The sequence below is a fragment of the Rana temporaria genome, chromosome 2 (assembly GCF_905171775.1).
Source record: "Rana temporaria chromosome 2, aRanTem1.1, whole genome shotgun sequence".
Taxonomy (NCBI): domain Eukaryota; kingdom Metazoa; phylum Chordata; class Amphibia; order Anura; family Ranidae; genus Rana; species Rana temporaria.
Genome location: NC_053490.1, coordinates 460,098,147 through 460,119,265, shown reverse-complemented (window position 1 = coordinate 460,119,265; position 21,119 = coordinate 460,098,147). Strand labels below are relative to the sequence as shown.

The window sequence follows — 21,119 nt, the reverse complement described above, 5'->3', positions numbered from 1 at the left end:
TTGATGTTTCTTTTTTTTTTTAATGCATTGCATCGATGTGTTTCATAGATCTGAGAGTCCAAATACATAATTTTTCTTTCCTTCACGTGTGTTGCAGCATGCTGTGTCATGAATTGCACTAAGTATTAATGCAGCATTTGATATGAGGAAAGACGGGATGGACAGCCGCACTTCAGAAAAACCATAAGGTTGTCTTTATTGTAAAAAAGGATAAAAATGCACTACAAAACAAGCAGAACTCGGGGAAAACAGCCGACGCGTTTCACACTCCGATTAGTGCTTAGTGATCAGCTGTTGCTGATCTTCTCAACACACCCACCTGGAGCGGTTACTCCCTTTCCTTTATTAATGCAGCATGTTCTATTTTTACCCAGACAACACCAATGCATTTGTAGCGCCCCCTTACTTTCATTAAAGGCGCTACGCTAAAGTTAGTGGGAGAATGAGAGAGAGAATTTGCTCTCATTCTGAATTATGTCAAATTTGGCTGTCGCCAAATCTGCATTGTTCTGTGTGCTAGACTGCGTTCTAGGGATGAGACACCATCCCTGGGCGGCAGGTGGTGCCAGAGAGGTCCAGGCGGAGCCGTTTTTTCCTAGCAGCCAATTAGAGGAGTTTTCCCTCACGGGGCGTTCCTTGTTCCGGGTGCGGCACCCACCTTTCGGGTGTGCGCACATTGCGGGCCCCACCACTATGGCCTACCTGGCCTGGGGTCGCGCGCAACGTGGAGTTCCTGACTTTGGGCCCTCCTGGCCTGGAGCAACTGATGCTACCGGGGGCCCCAGTGACTTACTGGGTTCCCAACTCTACTGAAGAGATCCCAAGCTACGTGCTGTGCGGTGGGGGATCGGCTCATGGAGAACCAAGAGGCAGGTTGTCTGAAAAGCTGAACGAACCATCAGGGATCTGGGTGACCGAATACTGACAGATAACCTTAGTACTGTCAGTCGGTGACCCCAAAGCAACATTTACTGGGAGGATAAGCTCAACTATTCCGCTCATCCAAGTTCTAGGCCTGTGGCAGAGGCCCCACTAGAGCCAGGCCTGTGGCAGAGGCCTGTTCCTCCCAGAAACCTTAAAGTGACACTTCGGCTGCCAGGCTTGTGGCAGGAGTCTGTCCGGGGGCACTTCACCCACTCTGGCTAGAGTGGCGACGAACTATATCTATCACTACTGAGAGCAGGATTGCTCGTCTCTTATCCAAGCCTGATACTGCAAGGTTCTCTTACTTCATCAACCTTTTCTGTCCTACCTCATGTTGATGTTGGTCGTGTTGGGCCGAGACAATAAAGCATTCAGAAAATCGTATTCGCTGATTGGACATTCGTTTACTGCTCTACTCACTACAATCACCCTAGACAACGATTGAAGGTAACTTAATAGGCAGATCCCATTACAACCAGCGGCTCCTGAGGGGGTAGCACTACACATTTTTTTACTACCACTGATCTATGACATCAATCCATTTTTACTCCTACTGGCCATAGGCTGGTCTCCAGCAGTCGGACGGACAGTTTTAGGACCCCTGTCTCCCAATATACCTCTACCAATCATAATCACAGTTGACTCTTGAATAATATGACACCAGGCACAGTTTTTTATTATGCCAACACTTACCAGGGCAATGCTCACTGGTAGCACACCTCCGAGAGTATTATAAAAGTAAGAAAGGTATCTTCTCTAAGCCAACAATCTACAGAACAATCTATGAGCCAGAATAAGTTCATGTCCTCTTTAAACCTATCAGAAGTAGATCTCAAGAACTATAACCAGAAATGCCTCAAATACATACAGTTCCCTAAAGTCTTATGTCAGCAGATGTATTATCTCTCAATCATTACAACAGCAGAAATATTGTGAAAAAAATGTTGAAACAGAGAAATAGTACTGTGATGGTAGGGAGTAACTGTGTCACCATCAAATTCTAGTTGACCTTGAGCAAGACAGCCATTGCCCATACGTAATTACCTGTCACATGGCAATACACTCTGTGATGGGGTGAAAGAAATGCAATTTGTTCAGTCGCTGGGGCTTAACTGCTATTCAGGATTGGGGTGAGGAGATCTTCTCCCAATCCATGACATGGTTGTGATGAGTTGGGAACTCTTAATTTCTTTATAGATGCTTCATACAAGTGCCTCAGCTAAAGGCCCATACACACTACCACTACCAGCCGGTTGAATGAAAAAAAAAATGACAGTTCCCATCGGAGTCGTTGTACCAACAGTCCGATGTTAGTACCGTGACCTCCCCTGCTGTTCTATTGTGTTCAGCCCCCTCGCCAGAACACTCCCATCCAAGTGCTGATCGTGAGCCGGTTGTCAGACCTTTTTCGGTCATGACCCTTCGAATGGATGACTTCTGTCGGACCGGCTGCCATACTCACAGGTTGAATGTCGCCTGGTTTCTATTGAACCGGCTGATGTCACCCGACATTCGGCCCATGTGTGCTAGGCTTAAGTCACTAGGAGGCAGGATGGGTCAGAAAGTGTACCTGTTATTTGGAAACAGCTGCACTGATTCCACATCACAGGTCCCTGTACTGCACTAAGGCGCTGATGTCAGCACAATCTTCAGTAGAAGTGAATGAATGTTCTGCTTACGTTGGTGCCCATAATGCAGCCCTGCTGTGGCGGTATGTGACCTGGAATGTCTGGAACTGAAGGACCAAGGGAGTTTCTGGTTCCAATATAGTCCTTATGGACACTGGGCGTCAAGGGCCAGTGTATTTTTAAATTAAAATTAATGGTGTGATTATCCCTATAACTTCTGTACAAAGAAGTCACATGACAAGTGACGCAACGCGTCGGTGAAGCTGGTCACATCATTTCCGGGAGCCTCGTACACCAGGAAGGACAGTCAGGAGGAAAGTAGCCATCACTGTTTTTTATGCAACACATCTTTTAATTAAAACTGTAACAATTTTGAAAGTGATATTGCGCAATTAAATATTTGCATATTTGGGGAGACGTGAAACATTTTTGCTGATCAGAACGGGCACTGGGTGAGATCCGGATTATTTTATTGGATGCCTACAGACACTAAAGATTTGTCTGACCATATCTGGTCATTCCCTGAAGGTAAGTGGCCAATTCACTTGGGGTGGTGAAGGTACCATTTTCACGGATAAAGCATTATTAGCACTATTAGCATTATTAGCAAGCATTGGAACAGTAATGAATTTCGGGTGGACTGTATATCTGCTTCAAACATAGGTTTACTAAAGTGATTGTAAAGGCTAATTATTATTTTATTTTTTATTAACTAACATGTTATACTTACCTCCTCTGTGCAGTTGGTTTTGCACAGAACAGCCCAGATCCCCCTTTTCTCAGGTCCCTCTTTGCTGCTCCTAGCCCCTCCCTCCTCTGAGTGCCCCTCAGACAGCAGCTTGCTATGGGGGCACCCGAGCTGAGTCAGAGCTTTGTGTATCCATTCAGACACAGAGCCCCAGCCTGGCCCCGCCCCATTTCTCCTCTGATTGGCTGACTGACTTTGATTGACAGCCGCGGGATCCAATAGTGCCACTGCTCCATCTGAGCCAATCAGGAGTTTCCTGGATGACTGAGGGGATCGTGGACATCGCTGGAGAGAGGAGCTCAGGTAGGTAAATAGGGGGGTGCTGGGGAGGCTGCTACACACAGAAGGTTTTTTTTATCTTAATGCATAGAATGCATAACAAGCCTTCTGCCTGTACAACTCCTTTAATCTTAAAGCGGGAGTTCACCCGAAAAACTATTTTTAACCTTAGATTGATGCTCATTTTGTGAAGGGGAATCGGGTGTTTTTTTTTAAATCGAAGCAGTACTTACCGTTTTAGAGATAGATCTTCTCCGCCGCCTCCGGGTATGGGCTGCGGGACTGGGCGTTCCTATTTGATTGACAGGCTTCCGACGGTCGCATACATCGCGTCACGAGTAGCCGAAAGAAGCCGAGCGTTGGTGTGGCTCTATACGGCGCCTGCGCACCAACGTTCGGCTACTTTCGGAAAATCGTGACGCGATGTATGCGACCGTCGGAAGCCTGTCGGAAGCCTGTGAATCAAATAGGAACGCCCAGTCCCGCAGCCCATACCCGGAAGTGGCGGAGAAGATCTATCTATAAAACGGTAAGTACTGCTTCGATTTAAAAAAAAAATGAGCATCAATCTAAGGTTAAAAATTAAGTTTTTGGGTGAAACTTCACTTTAATGAACTTCCAATCTTTCTGTTTTGTTTTAAGTTTGTTTTATTATATTTTTTGTTTATTGGATATATTGCATTTGGCAAGTATAAAATAGTTTATTGGTAACATTTTTTTGTACAGAAGTTATAGAAAAAGCGCACCATTGATTTTAATTTAAAATAATATTGTTGTAGTGTGAGATCACCTAGTGAATGGTTGCAGCTGTTCACATATTTATTATATTTCATTATATTTTACTTTATTTTCACTAACTGTTTACATAGCAGCACACAGGTATTCTTTAGACACAAGGCCCAGTGTATGGTATCCTGGTGTTTTTGTCCAAGCAAAAGTTACGGGCACACAGTCCAGCACCGCTGCTGGCAACCTGTAAAACTCAGTGAGGCTCTGAAGCCTGCATTACAGACATTCGTTCTTGGGCACATACTGCCCTAAACATTAGGGGCTAGATTCAGATAGCCCGCCGTAACTTTGTGCGGGCGTAGCGTATCTCAGATACGCTACGCCGCCGTAACTTAGTGAGGCATGTTCTGTATTTACAAAGAACCTGCTACCTAAGTTACGGCGGCGTAGCGTAAATCTGCCGTCGTAAGCACGCCTAATTCAAATTTTAAAGAGGTGGGCGTGTTTTATGTAAATAAAACATGACCCCGCGTAAATGACGTCTCTAACGAAGGGCGCATGCGCCATCCGTGAACGTATCCCAGTGCGCATGCTTCTAATCACATCGCAAATAGTAGTCAATGCTTTCGACGTGAACGTAATTTACGCTAAGCCCTATTCGCGAACGACTTACGCAAACGACGTAAAATTCGACGCTGTCCCGACATCCATACTTAACATTGGCTATGCCTCATAAAGCAGGCATAACTTTACGCCGGAAAAAGCCTTACGTAAAAAAATCCGCCGGGCGCACGTACGTTTCTGAATCGGCATATCTAGCTCATTTGCATATTCTACGCGGAAATCAGCGGAAGCGCCACCTAGCGGCCAGCGTAAATATGCACCCTAAGATACGACGGCGTAGGAGACTTACGCCGGTCGTATCTTAGCAACATTTAAGCGTATCTCAGTTTGAGCATACGCTTAAAGTTGCGACGGCGTGGCAGCAGGCTCCGGAGTAGGGCCAGTTCACACTACATGCAGTTTTTCTGCATAAAAAACGCATGGAAAGTAGGTTATATGGTTTTCATTGGCATATTTCACACCAGTGCGTTCCAGTTCCAGAAAAAAAAAATAGAACATGCTGCATTTTTCCTGCACTGGGCTGTACTGAAATGTTGTAAAACGCATCAAAAATGCACTGGAACACACCTAAACTCACCAAAAATGCACTGTAACACACATGTCCTTATTTAAGATTGAGAAAAAAAAAGGGGGAAAATGCACTGGACTGTATAAAAAACACACCAAAAACACACTGGAACGCATCAAAAACGCACATGCAGAAACACATCTGGAACGCATCCAGACTGCGTTTTTCTATGGTGTGAACTGGCCCAAAGCCCTTTGCTCTCTGTATGAAAGCAGTCATCTCTTTGCAGAGGTCTGTCAAACACCTCAGACCAATGCTGTATCCTGGCCTAGGCCAACAAGGCCCAGGCCTAGGGCAGCACTTTGCAGGGGGGCAGCACGGACAGTGTCCCCGCCGGCTTGCGCTACACTGTTGGGAAAATTAGTTTAGCGCCCCCATAAATCGGCCGCACTGCTTCCAGTATGTGGGCGGTTGGCATTCTGCAACTGAGGGGGGGGGGGGCTTCTAATTTTTTACCATCCCTGTCCCATTGCAGAGATTTCCCTTCACTTCCTGCCCCATAGCCAAACAGGAAGTGAGACGAAATCTATGCAAATTAAGGGAATCCATTGCCCCCCCAGGCCATCAAAACTAGTGTTCCTACTTGAAAATTTCAGGGTGGGTCTTAAACCGCAAGGGGTGTGGCCTTGACAGGAAGGGGTGGGTCATATTTAAATTAGGGGGTGCACGAGTTTAGTCAGGCCTAGGGCAGCACAAAACCTAAATACACCCCTGCCTCAGACAGATTGGCAATCAACAAAGCTCATTTTCCCTGCTAATTGTGGGAAGCAGGAGTCCTTCTCTGCAGCATGTTGGCAGGGACAGGCTTTTCTACTCAGGGTGTGGCTTCTTTTGTAAAGATAACACATTTTAAGGCTTGCAACATATAATATATATCTGAGCTTAGGTCCAATTTAACAAAAATGTCAAGGTTTTCATTTTATATGAGAGGAGCTTTATATAATTCAGGAAACATTAGGGAACTTTGCAAATCCAGCATTATTTTACCTGTGGTGCTTCTGTACTTGCTCTCTGACAGCTCTGAGATGGCACCTGTAGTAATAGTCTTCTTCAGTCTGGAGGTAGTTGCAGCTGTACTGCCCCCTGGCTTTGTGAGCATGTCATCACTGCTTGCTCTTTTCAGCTGCAACAGACAAGAGAATGGCTATTGTCCCTGTAGATATTTATATATTCTATATAAGGCGTACTTCTTAGTGCTGCATAGAAAACAGAAAACAGCTGCATAATGTCCCTATCACGATCCATAATAACACATTTGTTATATTTAAAGAATGATCACATTGCAGGGCAAATAAACAATGAAGAAAACACTTTTATTTCAATCCACATTCCCATTGATGAAAGATTGTCTGAGGAAAATCAACAGTTATTAACCTATTATTAAGCAGGACACATGAAAAACCTTTGATGGAGGCTGCCATCAACAGCTGCTCTTCAAACCAGGTAATCCAACCATGTTCTTGTCTGCTAATCAGCTATAAAGAAGATGTTATTATTGATTTTTTTGATAAGGTGTGGATTTTGGGTAATGTAGGATGTAAAACTCCCTCTATCTTTAAAGCGGAGTTCCACACACATTTGAGAGGTGATCTTAAACCAAAGACCACCTCTCCACCCTTCGTTTTTTGGCTAGTTAATTCACAAAGCGTGACTTGCCCATGCTCAGCAGGAAATGGGCAGTGAAGACGTAAGGCTCCACTGCCGGTTTCCTTTAATTAGAATGGCGGCGCCTGCACCCAAACGGATGGATCGGCCTCGGGGGGGGGGGGGGGGGGGGCGACATCGCTGGCTCCCTGGACAGGTAAGTGTCCTTATTAAAAGTCAGCAGCTACGCTTTTCTATATGCTTAAAGTATATGTGAACTCTCACATTGTAAAACAATACATCAGAGCGTAACTTCAGTAATTTTTTCATCTTTCCATCTATTAAATCTTCTGCCCTTGTTGTTTTAAAGGAGTTGTAAAGCAAACAACATTTTTTGCTGAAATGTCTGTTTACAGGGTATAGAGACATAATGCCGCGTACACACGGTCGTTTTATGTGATGAAAAAAAATGACGTTTTTAAAAACGTCACTTTAATTGACTGTGTGTGGGGGAAAACGTCGTTTTATGTCTTCTAAAAAACGACCAAAAAAAATTGAAGCATGCTTCAATTTTATGTGTCGTTTTTCCAAACGTCAACTTTTACTTCACAGAAATTGACCGTGTGTAGCAAAAACATCGTTTAAAACGACGTTTTTTCATCCGCGCATGCCCAGAAGCTAGTTATGAAGCAAGCTTCAATGGAAAAATGTGGTGAACGTAACCTCGCTTTGCTAGAACATTGTGAGAAAAACGATGGTGTGTAGGCAACTTCGTCTTTGAAAATTGAAGTTTCAAAAACGTAGTTTTTTACTTCACAGAAAATTTCGTTTTTTTTCATCACATAAAGTGATGGTGTGTATGCTGCATAATAGTTAACTGATTCCTTTTAAAAATGATTAAAAATAGATAAAAATCAATCATATAATGTACCTACAGTTTCAGTTTCGTTTTTGCATGCTGTTGCCTCCTCTGTGATGTACAGAGACTCAGAGCCAATAGAGGGCAGTGATGGTTTGTAAAACGAAACTGATTGGTGTTTAGGGGTTTTAGACACACAGTAATCACCTCCTTGATTAGTGACCACAGAGAGAAAGCTCCCATGACTTTTTTCATCAGGAAACAGACAACCAGGAAGTGTTCAGAACAGAGAAGGATTAGAGCAAAAATGAACAATGAGGACATGAAACCAGGTAAAGGAAGCTATTTAGCTAAAAAAAAATTCCTTTAGCGACCCTTTAACTTTGAATAGCCCATTTCCTGTTTTTTGTCTGGTGAAAAGCCTAGGCCTATGACATCATGAACAGCTCTCTCTCTCTCTCTCTCTCTCTCTCTCTCTCTCTCTCATGAGAGTTTGCCAGGAAGGGAGGGAGTTGAGTCATAAGAGGGACAATGAGAGCTGCAGAGCTGGAGGTGTGTCTCTGTGTGTCTGTGTAAATCCAGGAAGTGAACAGGCAGCAGCTTCAGCTGCCCACAGTTAAAATGGATGCAGCCAGACTCAGTGGAGGGAGATTTCAGCAGCTAGTATATATAAAATAATATGCAAAGTGGTTGGAGGGAAGCTTCAGAATGGCAAAGATGTTTTTATTACAAATTATGTGACTGCAGTTCCTCTTTAAGTTCAAAAAGTTTTTGTGCTATCATTTATATTCTCAGAAAAATGGCCAAGAAATCATAAATTCGGCAAGAGTATGTAAACATGAGCACAACTGTATATACACACACACATTCTGAATACCTTTTTTCCCCTTTTTTATAAGTGGTCACATACTCTCTGTTCTCAGCTGCATTCAGAGCTCAGAGAGCTGGAGGAGGATCACCGCCATCCATCTGCTGGGGGGGTTGGTTTGGGTGGGGGGACGATTGCCCCCACAGGGTTGGAGTGGGATGGTTCGTTTGTCCCGCCCCCGCAAATTTTGAGCACCACCACTGGTCCTGACCACAGAGAGTGACAGTATTGGTTTGTTCTTTGCACAGTATACAAATGTAGCGGTGCACTCAAAGTTCAAAAGATCCACACATCACTCTACTGTCTGACCATCCATTCATCCACTCTTGACAAAATGTTCCTGAATTGATAGCTTTCACTGTGAAGAGTCACTCTGAATAACTCTACCACATGCTAACAGTTACTCCATTGCTGGCACTGAGCCAGAGGTGTAGCCGCACAACTCCCCCCGACGGCCCAGTACCCTAATAGCATGAGGCAACTGATGGACTACTAGGCCCAGATAGTCCAGTAATACAGAGGCTGAGTTCCCCCGGCCACAGCCATCTGTGTAAAGCTTAAAGTCTCTCCTTGTAACATCCTACTGTGTGGGACTGACCGTGCAACATCCCGTCAAAGACACCCCCTTGTTATGTTCCGTTACTAGGGGCAACAGCAGAATCAAAAAACAAAAAGAGGGGAACAGGGACGGGGAGAGCACTCACATTAGCCACATCCGTAAATAGGTAAACAAAAAAGAGAACAGTTGCTCGAAAAAAGCAATTGATGGTCGGAATTTAAAGGCAAGGCGGAAGTATATAAAAAATATGGGCGGAAGTATATAATATGAGCCTGGGGGTCTTCACACAGAAAACACTACTGCTCCATCTTCTTTCCTCTCAAGACTCCTCCCAGTGGCATGTTATCTCAGCTTATATAGCAGGCCCGCCCCCTGCCAACCCTAGTTGGGGATTGGTCAGAGCTGCCATACAAGCTGCCTGCCACTCCAATCCCCGGCCCTGCCTCCTTCTCTGTACATTCTCCCCAGAGACAGGGGAGACGCCTCAGGACTAGAGCACAGGTGGCCACACCCTCTGCTACACTGACACTCCCAGTCCCAGATCAAAACAACCAGGCCTGGCATAAGGCACAGGCCTGACTAGGTTTGCGTGCACTGACAATTAAAAAACAATAAAACCCTATTTCTACACATACCAAAAGGTAGTGGGCGCTACACAAATATTGTGGAAGCACCAAAAGAAACACTAGAAAAAGCCACAGTAAGACTATGTAATATAGATTTGTGCGCATTGGCAGTATGATAATACACTGAAATATTTGCTTTTGGTCGTAGTGAGGGAGGAGTCCTATAGTCACTGCTAAATTTCCACTTATCTTTTAGTTAGACTGGGGAAAGGTAGGTCCGTCACAGATTTGCCTCATTTTCTGTAGGGGTTGATGCAGTGCTGTCTCTTGGCCTAGGCAGACAAGACCCAGGCCTAGGGCGGCACTTTGCAGGGGGCGGCAAAAAGCCACCCCGCACTAAAAAAGCCCCCTGACCTGTCCTCCTGAGTCTCACCTTGCACAGCCGCCTCCCGCACATATAAAATCCAGGAAAAAGAAAGAGAGGACTGTGCTGGCAGGAGCCAGAGTGAGCACCACGCTGCCCAGCACCACCAGAGAGAGTCACGCTGCTCAGCACCACCAGAGAGAGTCACGCTGCCCAGCACCACCAGATAGAGCGCTATACAACACAGGGTGAGCGAACATCCAGCCGAGGGATCACTGCTGCTGTTTCGCTGGGTCTGGTAAGAGGGCCTGTCGGCCATTATGCATGACTGATCCTAGGGACTGAGGGGGGGTGACACCATGTTTTACCGCACTAGGTGACATTCGATCGCCCCATAGAGGAGAGCAGGGTGGCTCTGAAAGGTCCGTCTCAGCACAGTGAGCAGAAACGGACCTGTCATCTGCCTGCTCAGCGGGGATCAACGGAGCGATCCCTGCTGAGCTAAGGGTGAATGAATGAATGACTTGTATAGCGCAACGCATGCGAACTGAATCGCCTCTGGGCGCTTTTTCCAGCCAGTATCTGCTTGGTTGGTGCGGTCATTTTTACCCCGTAGGATCATGACACGCTAGGGACACACAGTCATACACACATATATACTGGGCCAATTTGGATGAGATCCAATTTACCTACCAGCATGTCTTTGGAGTGTGGGAGGAAACCGGAGTACCCGGAGGAAACCCACGCAGACACAGGGAGAACATGCAAACTCCAGGCAGATGGTGTCGTGGTTGGGATTCAAACCAGCGAACCTTTTGCTGCTAGGCGAAAGTGCTACTCACTGCACCACTGTGTCCGTCAAAACTGATCGACCCCATGTGAAAGGGGCCTTACAGTGTCGCCTCATGAGATAATTTACAAGAAAGTTAAAACTGTTCTGTGTGTTTTCACAGTTTTACGTTTAAGCTGCTGTAATTCAATAAACATTATTATTGAAATGAACAATCACTGCTCAAATATGTGAAACAGTTGCCTAGGTGCAACAAATCTTCACTGTAAATTGTTTACATTTATGTCTTATGCCGCGTACACACGACCGTTTTTCGGGTTCTAAAAAATTAAGTTTTTTTTGTAATGTCATTAAAAACGATCGTGTGTGGGCTTCAGAGCATTTTTCGGGTTTTAAAAAATGGCCAAATTTTTTTCCGAACATGCTCCAATTTTTCAGGTTGTAAAAAATGGTCGCGTGTGGGCTTTAACGACGTGAAAAATCCGCGCATGCTCAGAAGCATGTTATGAGACGGGTAAAACTACCGTTCGTAATGGAGTAAGCACATTCATCACGCTGTAACAGACAGAAAAGCACGAATCGTCTTTTACTAACACAAAATCAGCTAAAGCAGCCAAAAGGGTGGCGTCATCCGAATGGAACCTCCCCTTTATAGTGCCAACGTACGTGTTGAGGATCCTTCATGCTATCTTGTGACACCAATGCTGTAGTTTTCTTGAAATGTCTTAAAATACCTCAGAAAGAATACAGCATTAGACGGCAGTTACTATCCTAAGAAATAAGCTTATTAACCACAAGGATTTGCCCCCTTAATGACAGGCCAATTTAGAAAAAAAAACAATGTTAGCTTATTGCTATAATAAATATCCCCCCCAAGCACGCACTGCGTATGCTGTGAATGGCCGGGCAATCTTTTGGGACCTGTGATGTGTCCCAGAAGATTGCACGGAGGGAGGGGGGAGCTGGGTGCCTGTAAAAACAGGGTACCTGCTCCTCCCTCAAAAAAATGACATACCAAATGTGGCATGTCAGGGGGTCATCTGCACTTAAAGCGGAAGTTCCATTTCTGGGTGGAACTCTGCTTTAAGGTATTTAGAGTATGCAATCGAAATATAAGAATTAGGACTTCAACTTACATCAATGCTCTGTGCGTCACCAGAGAAAACAGATACACACAAGGCAAAGAAACCCCGACAGAGGATCTAAGCCTACCCGTACCACAGTTATATGGAAATTCCTCTTTAAAGCAGAGTTCCGCCAGATTTTTATTTTTTTTTCAAAGTCAGCAGCTACAAATTAGAGGTCGACCGATATATCGGCAGGCCGATATTTGGCCGTTTTGGAGAAATCGTCATCGGCCGATTTTCATCCAAATCGGGCTGATATTTTACAATTCCCGCTAGCGATGCCACGGCTCCGTAGCTAGGCCGGAGCCGCGGCCTTTCCTGATGCTGTGACCGCGGCGGCAATCCGCGGATTCGCGGATTGCCGCCGAGGTCACAGCATCAGGAAAGACCGCGGCTTCGGCCTAGCTCCGGAGCCGCAACCATCTTGGTACACCCAACGCGGCGTCCCTCCTCTGTTTACGCCCACAGAGGAGGAGGGGCCCGCGCTCGTGGGACACACACCGCTCTGGTGTCTGTACTACGGGGGTCGGTGGGGGTGTCTATATTGGAGGGAGAGGGGGTCTGTACTGAGGGGGGGGTGACACATTTTTTTTGCACCAGTGCCACCTGCCAGTGCCAATTAGTGCCACTTGCCATCCAGTGCCATCTGCCAGTAACAATATCAGTGCCATCTTCCATCCAGTGCCATCTGCCAATGCCACCTGCCAGTGCCAATACCAGTGCCACCATCCAGTGCTAATTAGTGCCACCTTCCATCCAGTGCCATCCGCCAATGCCACCTGCCAGTGCCAATACCAGTGCCACCATCCAGTGCCAATTAGTGCCACCTTCCATCCAGTGCCATCCGCCAATGCTACCTGCCAGTGCCAATACCAGTGCCACCATCCAGTGCCAATTAGTGCCACCTTCCATACAGTGCCATCCGCCAATGCCACCTGCCAGTGCCAATACCAGTGCCACCATCCAGTGCCAATTAGTGCCACCTTCCATCCAGTGCCATCCGCCAATGCTACCTGCCAGTGTGAATACCAGTGCCACCATCCAGTGCCAATTAGTGCCACCTTCCATCCAGTGCCATCCGCCAATGCCACCTGCCAGTGCCAATACCAGTGGCACCATCCAGTGCCAGTAAGTGCCACCTTCCATCCAGTGCCACCTGCCAGTGCGATCCAGTGCCACCTACCAGTGCCAACTAAAGCCATAAGTGCCACCTGCCAATGCCAACCAGTGCTAACTATTGCCACCTGCCAGTGCCAACCAGTGCCACCTGCCAGTGCCATCTGCCAATCAGTGCCACCTGCTAGTACCATCTTTCAGTGCCATCCAGTGCAACCTGCCAGTGCCAATAAGAGCCTTCTGCTAGTGCCATCTTCCTTCCAGTGCCAATTAGTGCCATCCAGTGCCACGAGCCAGTGCCACCAATAAAAAATAAAAATCGGCCTAAAATATCGGCCGCAAAAATCGGCATCATATATCGGCCATCGGCCGCCCAGATTTCTAAATATCGGCATCCGCCAGAGAAAAACTCATATCGGTCTACCTCCACTACAAATACAGCAGCTGCTGACTTTTAAAATAAGGACACTTGCCTGTCCAGGGCACCTGCGATGTCGTTACCCAAAGCCGATCTGTCCCTCAGCTCTCACGTGGAGGCGCCGCCATCCTCGGTAGGGGAATCAGGAAGTGAAGCCTTGTGGCTTCACAGCCTGGTTCCCTACTGCGCATGAGCGACTCGTGCTGCGTGTTCCCACTGGTCCCTGCTGTCTTCTGGGACCCGTATGTCTCCCAGAAGACAGCGGGGGTAACGGAGGAGGCACCGGACGTGGAGTAGATAGCCGCGGGTGGCTTGGCTATCTATGCCTGGAAGTGGGAGCAAAATACCTGTAGTAGACAGGAGGATTCCAAAAAGCGGAAGTTCAATTTTTGGAGGGAACTCCGCTAATTTACACTTGCTTCAAAACATGGCTTTGGACAGGCTTTGTTAAGCTCTCTGAACGCCAGCCAAAGCTCCTCTCACTAAATAAAATGGTTAGCTTACAGTCCTGTTTACACCTGCTTTTGCTTGGGGCTTCTAGCGAGCTTTGCTATAGACTTCTATGGAGGCTTTGAAGATGCTTTGAAGCAGCACTGAAGCTACATGGGGTAACATTTTTGAAGCAAAGCAAAAGCAGGTGTAAACAGGACTGTAAGCTAATCATTTTATTTAGTGACAGGAGCTTTGGCTAGCATTCAGAGAGCTTTAACAAAGCTTGTCCAAAGCCTTGTTGAAGCCGAAGAAAGTGTAAATGAGCCCTAAAGGATCATATGGATGGTATCGTTGATTTGCTAGTAGGAGTACCTGATTTAACCATGCTGCTGCAAATTTATTTATACAGTATATGTACAGTTTTTGTTGCAGTAAAATTTTACATGCATTAGTTCTTCCTGTAAGCTTTTTCAAAGTACAGATGATCACCCTGGTAGCTGTAACAGAGCATAATATTCACAATATTTTCCAGACACTGTATTGTGATGGCACTTACACCACATAGGCCTCAAAACTACTATGCCACAAATGATATGGGAAGATGATCAGTTTGCGATCATGCCTCGCTCTTACCCTGCTCAGCCGGGACTCAAACGCTAGAGAATTGGTTGACCTAGAGGTCTTCATCCCAAAGGCAATTGTTGGAATGGATTTGGCCCGATCTGTCCCATGGCTGCTCTGTCCCTTATTGCTCTGTGCATTCATATTACGAGCAGAAGTCTTCATCCCCTAGAGGAAACAGAATAGAAACATAAATCATACAATATTCAGATCAATTCACATGTTAATAAATATATCATATGTTAACCACTTAAGCCTCGGACCATTTGGCTGGCCAAAGACCAGGCCACTTTTTGCGATTCGGCACTGCGTCGCTTTAACTGACAATTGCGCGGTCGTGCGACATGATTCCCAAACAAAATTGACGTCCTTTTTTTCTCACAAATTAGGCTTTCTTTTGGTGGTATTTGATCACCTCTGCAGTTGTTATTTTTTGCGCTATAAACAAAAATAGAGCGACAATTTTGAAAAAAAAATTATATTTTTTACTTTTTGCTATAATAAATATCCCACAACAATATATAAAAAAAAATATGTTTTCCTCAGTTTAGGCCGATACGTATTCTTCTTCATATTTTTGGTAAAAAAAAAAAACGCAATATGCGTTTATTGATTGGTTTGCACACATTTATAGCATCTACAAAATAGGGGATAGTTTTATGGCATTTTTATTACAATTTTTTTTTTTAGTAGTAATGGCGGCGATCATCGATTTTTATCGTGACTGCGACATTATAGCGGACACTTTTCATACCATTTTGGGACCATTGTCATTTTTACAGCGATCAATGCTATAAAAATGCATTGATTACTGTAAAAATTACACTGGCAGTGAATGGGGTTAACCTGTAGGGGGCGCTGAAGGGGTTAAGTGTGTCCTAGGCAGTGCTTCTAACTGTTAGGGGGCGTGGCTACAAGTGACACATCACTGATCACTGTTCCCAATGAGAAGGAACAGGCGATCAGTGACATGTCACTAGGAAGATTGGGGCAAATTAAAGGGGATGTATATACAGTATATGCCCATTTGCCCAGCTGTGCCATTCTGTCGAGATATAAGTTTGTGCGGCGGTCGGCAGTCGGTTAAGTTTAATTTTACAGCAGAGACAACATTAGACCTCTTGCAATTTGTGTAGTGCACCAGCTAAACACACATTTTAACTATACACATACATAGCAAATCTGTTAGTGACTCATACCGTACATATCTACCAGACTGATTATAACAGCGTTATTTAGATGGTTAGCTCTGCAGGTTCCTGGGTCACCTGCCTGCCCCACCTATACCAGAGCATCATCCCACTTTTGACATTCTCCTTTTGGTTTCCTTCTTCTGTAAGGTACATAAAGTAAGACAACATGCAGACCACATACAGGGAAACATGGCGAAATGCACAAAAATGCATGAAAAAATGCACATATACAGTCATGGCCAAAAATATTGGCACCCCTGCATTTCTTCAGATAATGCACCACTTCCCCAGAAAATTGTTGCAATTACAAATGTTTAGGCATTCTCATGTTTATTCCTTTCTTTTGTATCGGCATGACACAAAAGTGGAGAAACAAAAAGCCAAATCTGGGACATTCCACGCAAAACTCTAAAATGGACTGGACAATATTTATGGCACCCTCAATTTAAAATTTGGTAGCACACCCCTTAGAAAAATAACTGAAATTAGTCGTATACTGTAACCACCAATGAGTTTCTTACACCTCTCTACTGGAACTCTTTTTTTCGCCGACTGCTCCAGGTCTCCCAGATTGGAAGGGTTCCTTTTCCCAACTGCTCTTTTGAGATCTCTCCACAGGTGTTCTATGGGATTTAGATCTGGACTCATTGCTGGCCAGTTCAGTACCCTCCAGCGCTTTGTCTTAAACCATTTCTGGGTGCTTTTTGACATGTGCTTTGGGTTATTGTCCTGCTGTAAGACCCATGACCTCTGACGCAGACCCAACTTTTTGACACTGGGCCCTACATTGCACCCCAGATTTTTTTGGTGGACTTCAGATTTCATAATGCCATTAACACAGCCAAAACATCTGGCGTCTGAAGCAGCAAAGCAACCCCAAAACATCAGTGAACCCCCCACCATATTTGAATATAGGGACTGTATTCTTTTCTTTAAAGGCCTTGGTTCTTTTTCTGAAAATAGTAGAATGATAGGCTTTACCAAAAAGCTGTACTTTTCTTTCGCCTGTCCACAGCACATTCTCCCAAAAGGATTTTTGGCTTTCTTTGGGAAGTTTTGGCAAACTTTATTCTGGCATTTTTAGGTACCAAGCCAGGAACTTAGCCAGTGGGGTGACACTTGAGGAGTATCTGGAGTGCCAAGCCAGGGACCCAGCAGGGAAGCGGGGGTAACACTTGAGGAAGATACTGAGTAAGAAGATTGGAAGAGCTCACGGGATTCAGTGGCAGTGAATAATCAGCAAGTCTAGTGAGAGAGACTGGGAGCTCAGTGGGCTAATAATCTACAAGAGGCGATTATAGGAGGCGTTAAGAAGTTTGTTACAACTTGTCTTAGGAACTGTTATAAGTGTGTTGCCATAGGAGACAGCGCTCCTACACATGCAGATGTGGTGTCTTGCTGGATGCCTTTCCTTGCATGGCTGTCTACCTTTAGAAGTCTCGGAGTCTGCCAATTAACATTGCAACTACCCAATGGTGTCCTGGGCCTCTCTCCCACAGTTCTGTGCAACAGAAAATAAATCTCTTTGCATTCAACAAGTGTCTGGCGCCCATGAATCTATCTTGCACTACACCCACCATGCCTGGTAACCCACTCTACATAGAATGATGTCAGCTGTCCCTGGCTCTGGAGGTTCTCATTAGACTAAAGGAGGCCTGGGACCTTGCTACACATATATAAAAATTGATTCAAGCTTACATTTAGGTGAAAATATTTGTAAAACTCAGCACAAGGATCATTACTTATAGTACATTTTATGTGAAGTGTTTCTTGTGCTTGTTTTGTCATTGTGAAATGTCCAAGTCATCTGCCCCCCTCCATAATCTGCCATAATCTTCCAGTGCTGTGGGGGTTAAAAAAGCAGTGAACCTGTCAACTATCCTGCATTTCCAAATATGTCTGCCCTTTCTTGCCCTTTTTTTGTTTATAGAAGCTGTAAAAGTTTTTGATAAATGCGTCAAGATCTAGTTTGATGGATGTGGTAGCAATTCTCAAAGAATTCTCAAGGTGTTCATCAGATACTTTGGTTCTAATTTTGCCCTTTGTGTGCTTTATCCTTGAAAATAGTTGCCTACAAATATACTGTACGTGCTGTCGAAAACTGATGACATGAATAAGGTGTTATTGTGAAGAGTTGGCTATACACCCCTGATCTATAAGCATTGTGAAGAAATTAATTTTCAAATTTGACAACAAAGGCAGTGTGTTTTGCTATGAGAACATAATCTTGGCAAGCTCTCAGACTTTCAATGTAAACAAGCAGTATGTGTTTTCAAGATGTTTCAAAGGACTGAAGCCGACTCTAGGATCTTTGATGTGACCTTTATAGATCGTGAGGTCAGGGAGAGCTTATTTAAGCTCTTTTTTTAAGAATTTGCAAATACAGTAAAACCTTGGTTTGCGAGCATAATTCGTTCCAGAAACATGCTTGTAATCCAAAGCACTTGTATATCAAAGCATTTTTTTACAGGGTATAAAAGAGAAGAGAGGCACCTCTAATGCCGCGTACACACGATCGGAGTATCCAATGGTCTAAAATCCGATGGATTTTTTCATTGGAATTCTATTCAAGCTGTCTTGCATACACACTGTCAGACTAAATTCCTCCGATGGAATTCCACACAGACGATCGGAATTTCCCATCAGAAGAATTTAAAACATGTTCTATTTTTTTACTCTGATGAAAAAAAGTCAGATGAAGCCCACACACGATCGGAATTTCCGATGAAACAAGTCCATCGGACTTATTTCATCGGAAAATCCAATTGTGTGTATGCGGCATAAGTGTAGCAATAAGTTGCTAAATGTTGTACCTTCATTAAATGTAACCATATTGCTTCACTTAGAAGCTCCTCTCTTCTTTTTTTATACTCAGTTGTGACATGACGCTACTCTTATATCAAGACATCGCTGATATATCAAGGCAAAATGTATTAAAACATTTTGCTTGTCTTGCAAAACGCTCTCAAACCAAGTTAACCTCAAACCAAGGTTTTACTGGCACCCTACACACTTGGGATTAACACCATCGGGCTGTGGCTGTGGCAGCTACTTCTCTATGATCCAGGTGGGTCCATCCGGACAAACCTGACAGGTTTTCAGGGGCCTTTGCCAAATATAAGCAAAAATCCCCCGCCCCCACCCCTATTGGGACCTTTGGTTTTTTTTCCGGGAAGGGCTGCATTTGAAGAGACATACCCTGAGCCCACTGACCACTATTACCCCAGCAAGGGACCTCTCTTTCCGTAGACCAAACGATTGAGAATTTATACACCATACAACTCTCTGGCCCCTGATGATGGTCTTCTGCTCACCCACAAGACCAGAAATGCGTCGGGCATCCTCCACCTTCCCTTGGAGAGTGTTTTTTTAATTATGTTGTATCATACACTGTTGTAACAAACCCCATTCCTCTCTTTTTCTTTAACACTTGGTGCACTTTTTCATCCCTGGTGTTCTATACCTGCATACTATTTTGCAAGTGTTTTTATGTAGAATTATCTCGACCACAAGGTCCATTGTCAACAAGTGTCAACCGCTATCTTGTGTGGTCCGCCTAATAAATCTTTTTGTACTTTTGAGTTTGGCCTTTAAAGTCCCATCCTTTGGGGGTACCTTCGTTGTCTATGCATAGCAGGGATGTGGCCACTCTCATACATTATGGATCTGTGAACTCTTTTTCCTTTACATACTGTAGTTTAATGTTCATTCCATAGTCTTGGCACAGATGCATTTTTAGCTGCTAGTTAGGTCACTAACTCTGGTAGACTGGTTGGGCGTTCTGGTTTCACTGGCGGCATCCTGGCACTAATAATGAAGCTGTGAGAATCACCTTAACTAGTATTCTCAGTAGAGGGGCTAAAATGAGCAGCACAGGTTTTTCCCTTATGACAAGACCCTCTGCTTTATCTCGTTTGGTAAATCTACAGCCAAAGTCCTCTAAGACCTGGGGATCCTAGATACATTTTTTACAAACTCTAAACTGTCATATGAAAGCCTCTTTTCATTTTTGTTATCTACATACATAAATTACTTTTTACAATTACTTCTCAGAACCCGCACTGCTATCAGCAGAGAACAGTCTAAGACAAAATGTCCCTGATGAATAATTCATAACCATCAGTTGTAAATGTATAATCCTACAACTTGCACGAGGTACAAATGAGATAACTGTATAGTTTCATCTCTCATCAACTATCACAAAATGAAGCTCATATAGACACGGTTTTCTGTGCTGAAACTTGATCATTAAACGCGTATAAAACAAACAACTAGAATACATAATTACGCACAACATTTTTCAATCTACGTTCATCTGGCTCTTGCCTTTATTATATTTTGGCCTCATAAAAGAAGAAAAATCTTGACTAGCAGATCTGGCGCCCAAGGTAATCAGGCACAATTCAGGACATCTCCTGCCCATAAACCTACGCCTACCTCTCACACTGCCTTCCAGCACTCCTTTCTAACCTCCCAAATGCAGGAATCTTCCACAGTCTGCAATCAAGAAATGTAGTTCGAAAACTCCTCTACCAAAAGGTCTCCCAAATATAGGTGAAAGCTCAAAAGCAAGCTATCCAAAATGGCCACCAGAGACAATGGGTCCTGAGTCCCAACAAGGCCTTGGAATTGAAATCTGCTTGTAATAAAATACAATAGGCTTTCAGATGGGTTTTCTGCAACTGCAAACTGGTCTTCTAGTCACTTTTGTTCAACAGTTACAGGAGCTCAGGCCTCGTACACACGACCGAGGAACTCCTCGTAAATGAAACATTGTTTTCCTCGACAAGTTCCTTGTTAGGCTTGTCAAGAAACTTGACAAGCTTTCTTTGCATACACACAGTCAAGACCAAATCTCCTTGTTCTCAAACGCGGTGACGTACAACACATACGACGGCAGGGGAAGTTTGATTCCACTGGCACAACCCTGGGGGCTGCTTTTGCCAATCTCATGTTACTGCGTGTTAAGTATGTTTGGTAAGAGACGATTTGCACTTTTCAGTCTGTTACAGCGTGACGAATGTGCTATCTCCATTACAAACGCTACTTTTACCGAAGCTGCGCTCCCGTCTCATACTTTATTCTGAGCATGCGTGGGTTTCTAAGCATACACACGAACGTG

General features: G+C 44.6%; 1 protein-coding gene across 5 annotated transcripts in view; it reads right to left on the bottom strand.

The window, feature by feature from the left end:
- SPECC1 (sperm antigen with calponin homology and coiled-coil domains 1) overlaps nucleotides 1-21,119 on the bottom strand; it is a 502,835-nt gene that overhangs the window by 386,976 nt on the left and 94,740 nt on the right. For all 5 annotated transcript variants that reach the window (XM_040338598.1, XM_040338595.1, XM_040338599.1 and 2 more), the window contains 2 exons: nucleotides 14,817-14,972; nucleotides 6,488-6,623 (listed from right to left, as the gene is read on the bottom strand). In XM_040338598.1, the coding sequence (XP_040194532.1) occupies nucleotides 6,488-6,623; nucleotides 14,817-14,969 (289 nt within the window). In that variant the 5' untranslated portion in view covers nucleotides 14,970-14,972. The remainder of the gene's footprint in view (nucleotides 1-6,487; nucleotides 6,624-14,816; nucleotides 14,973-21,119) is intronic.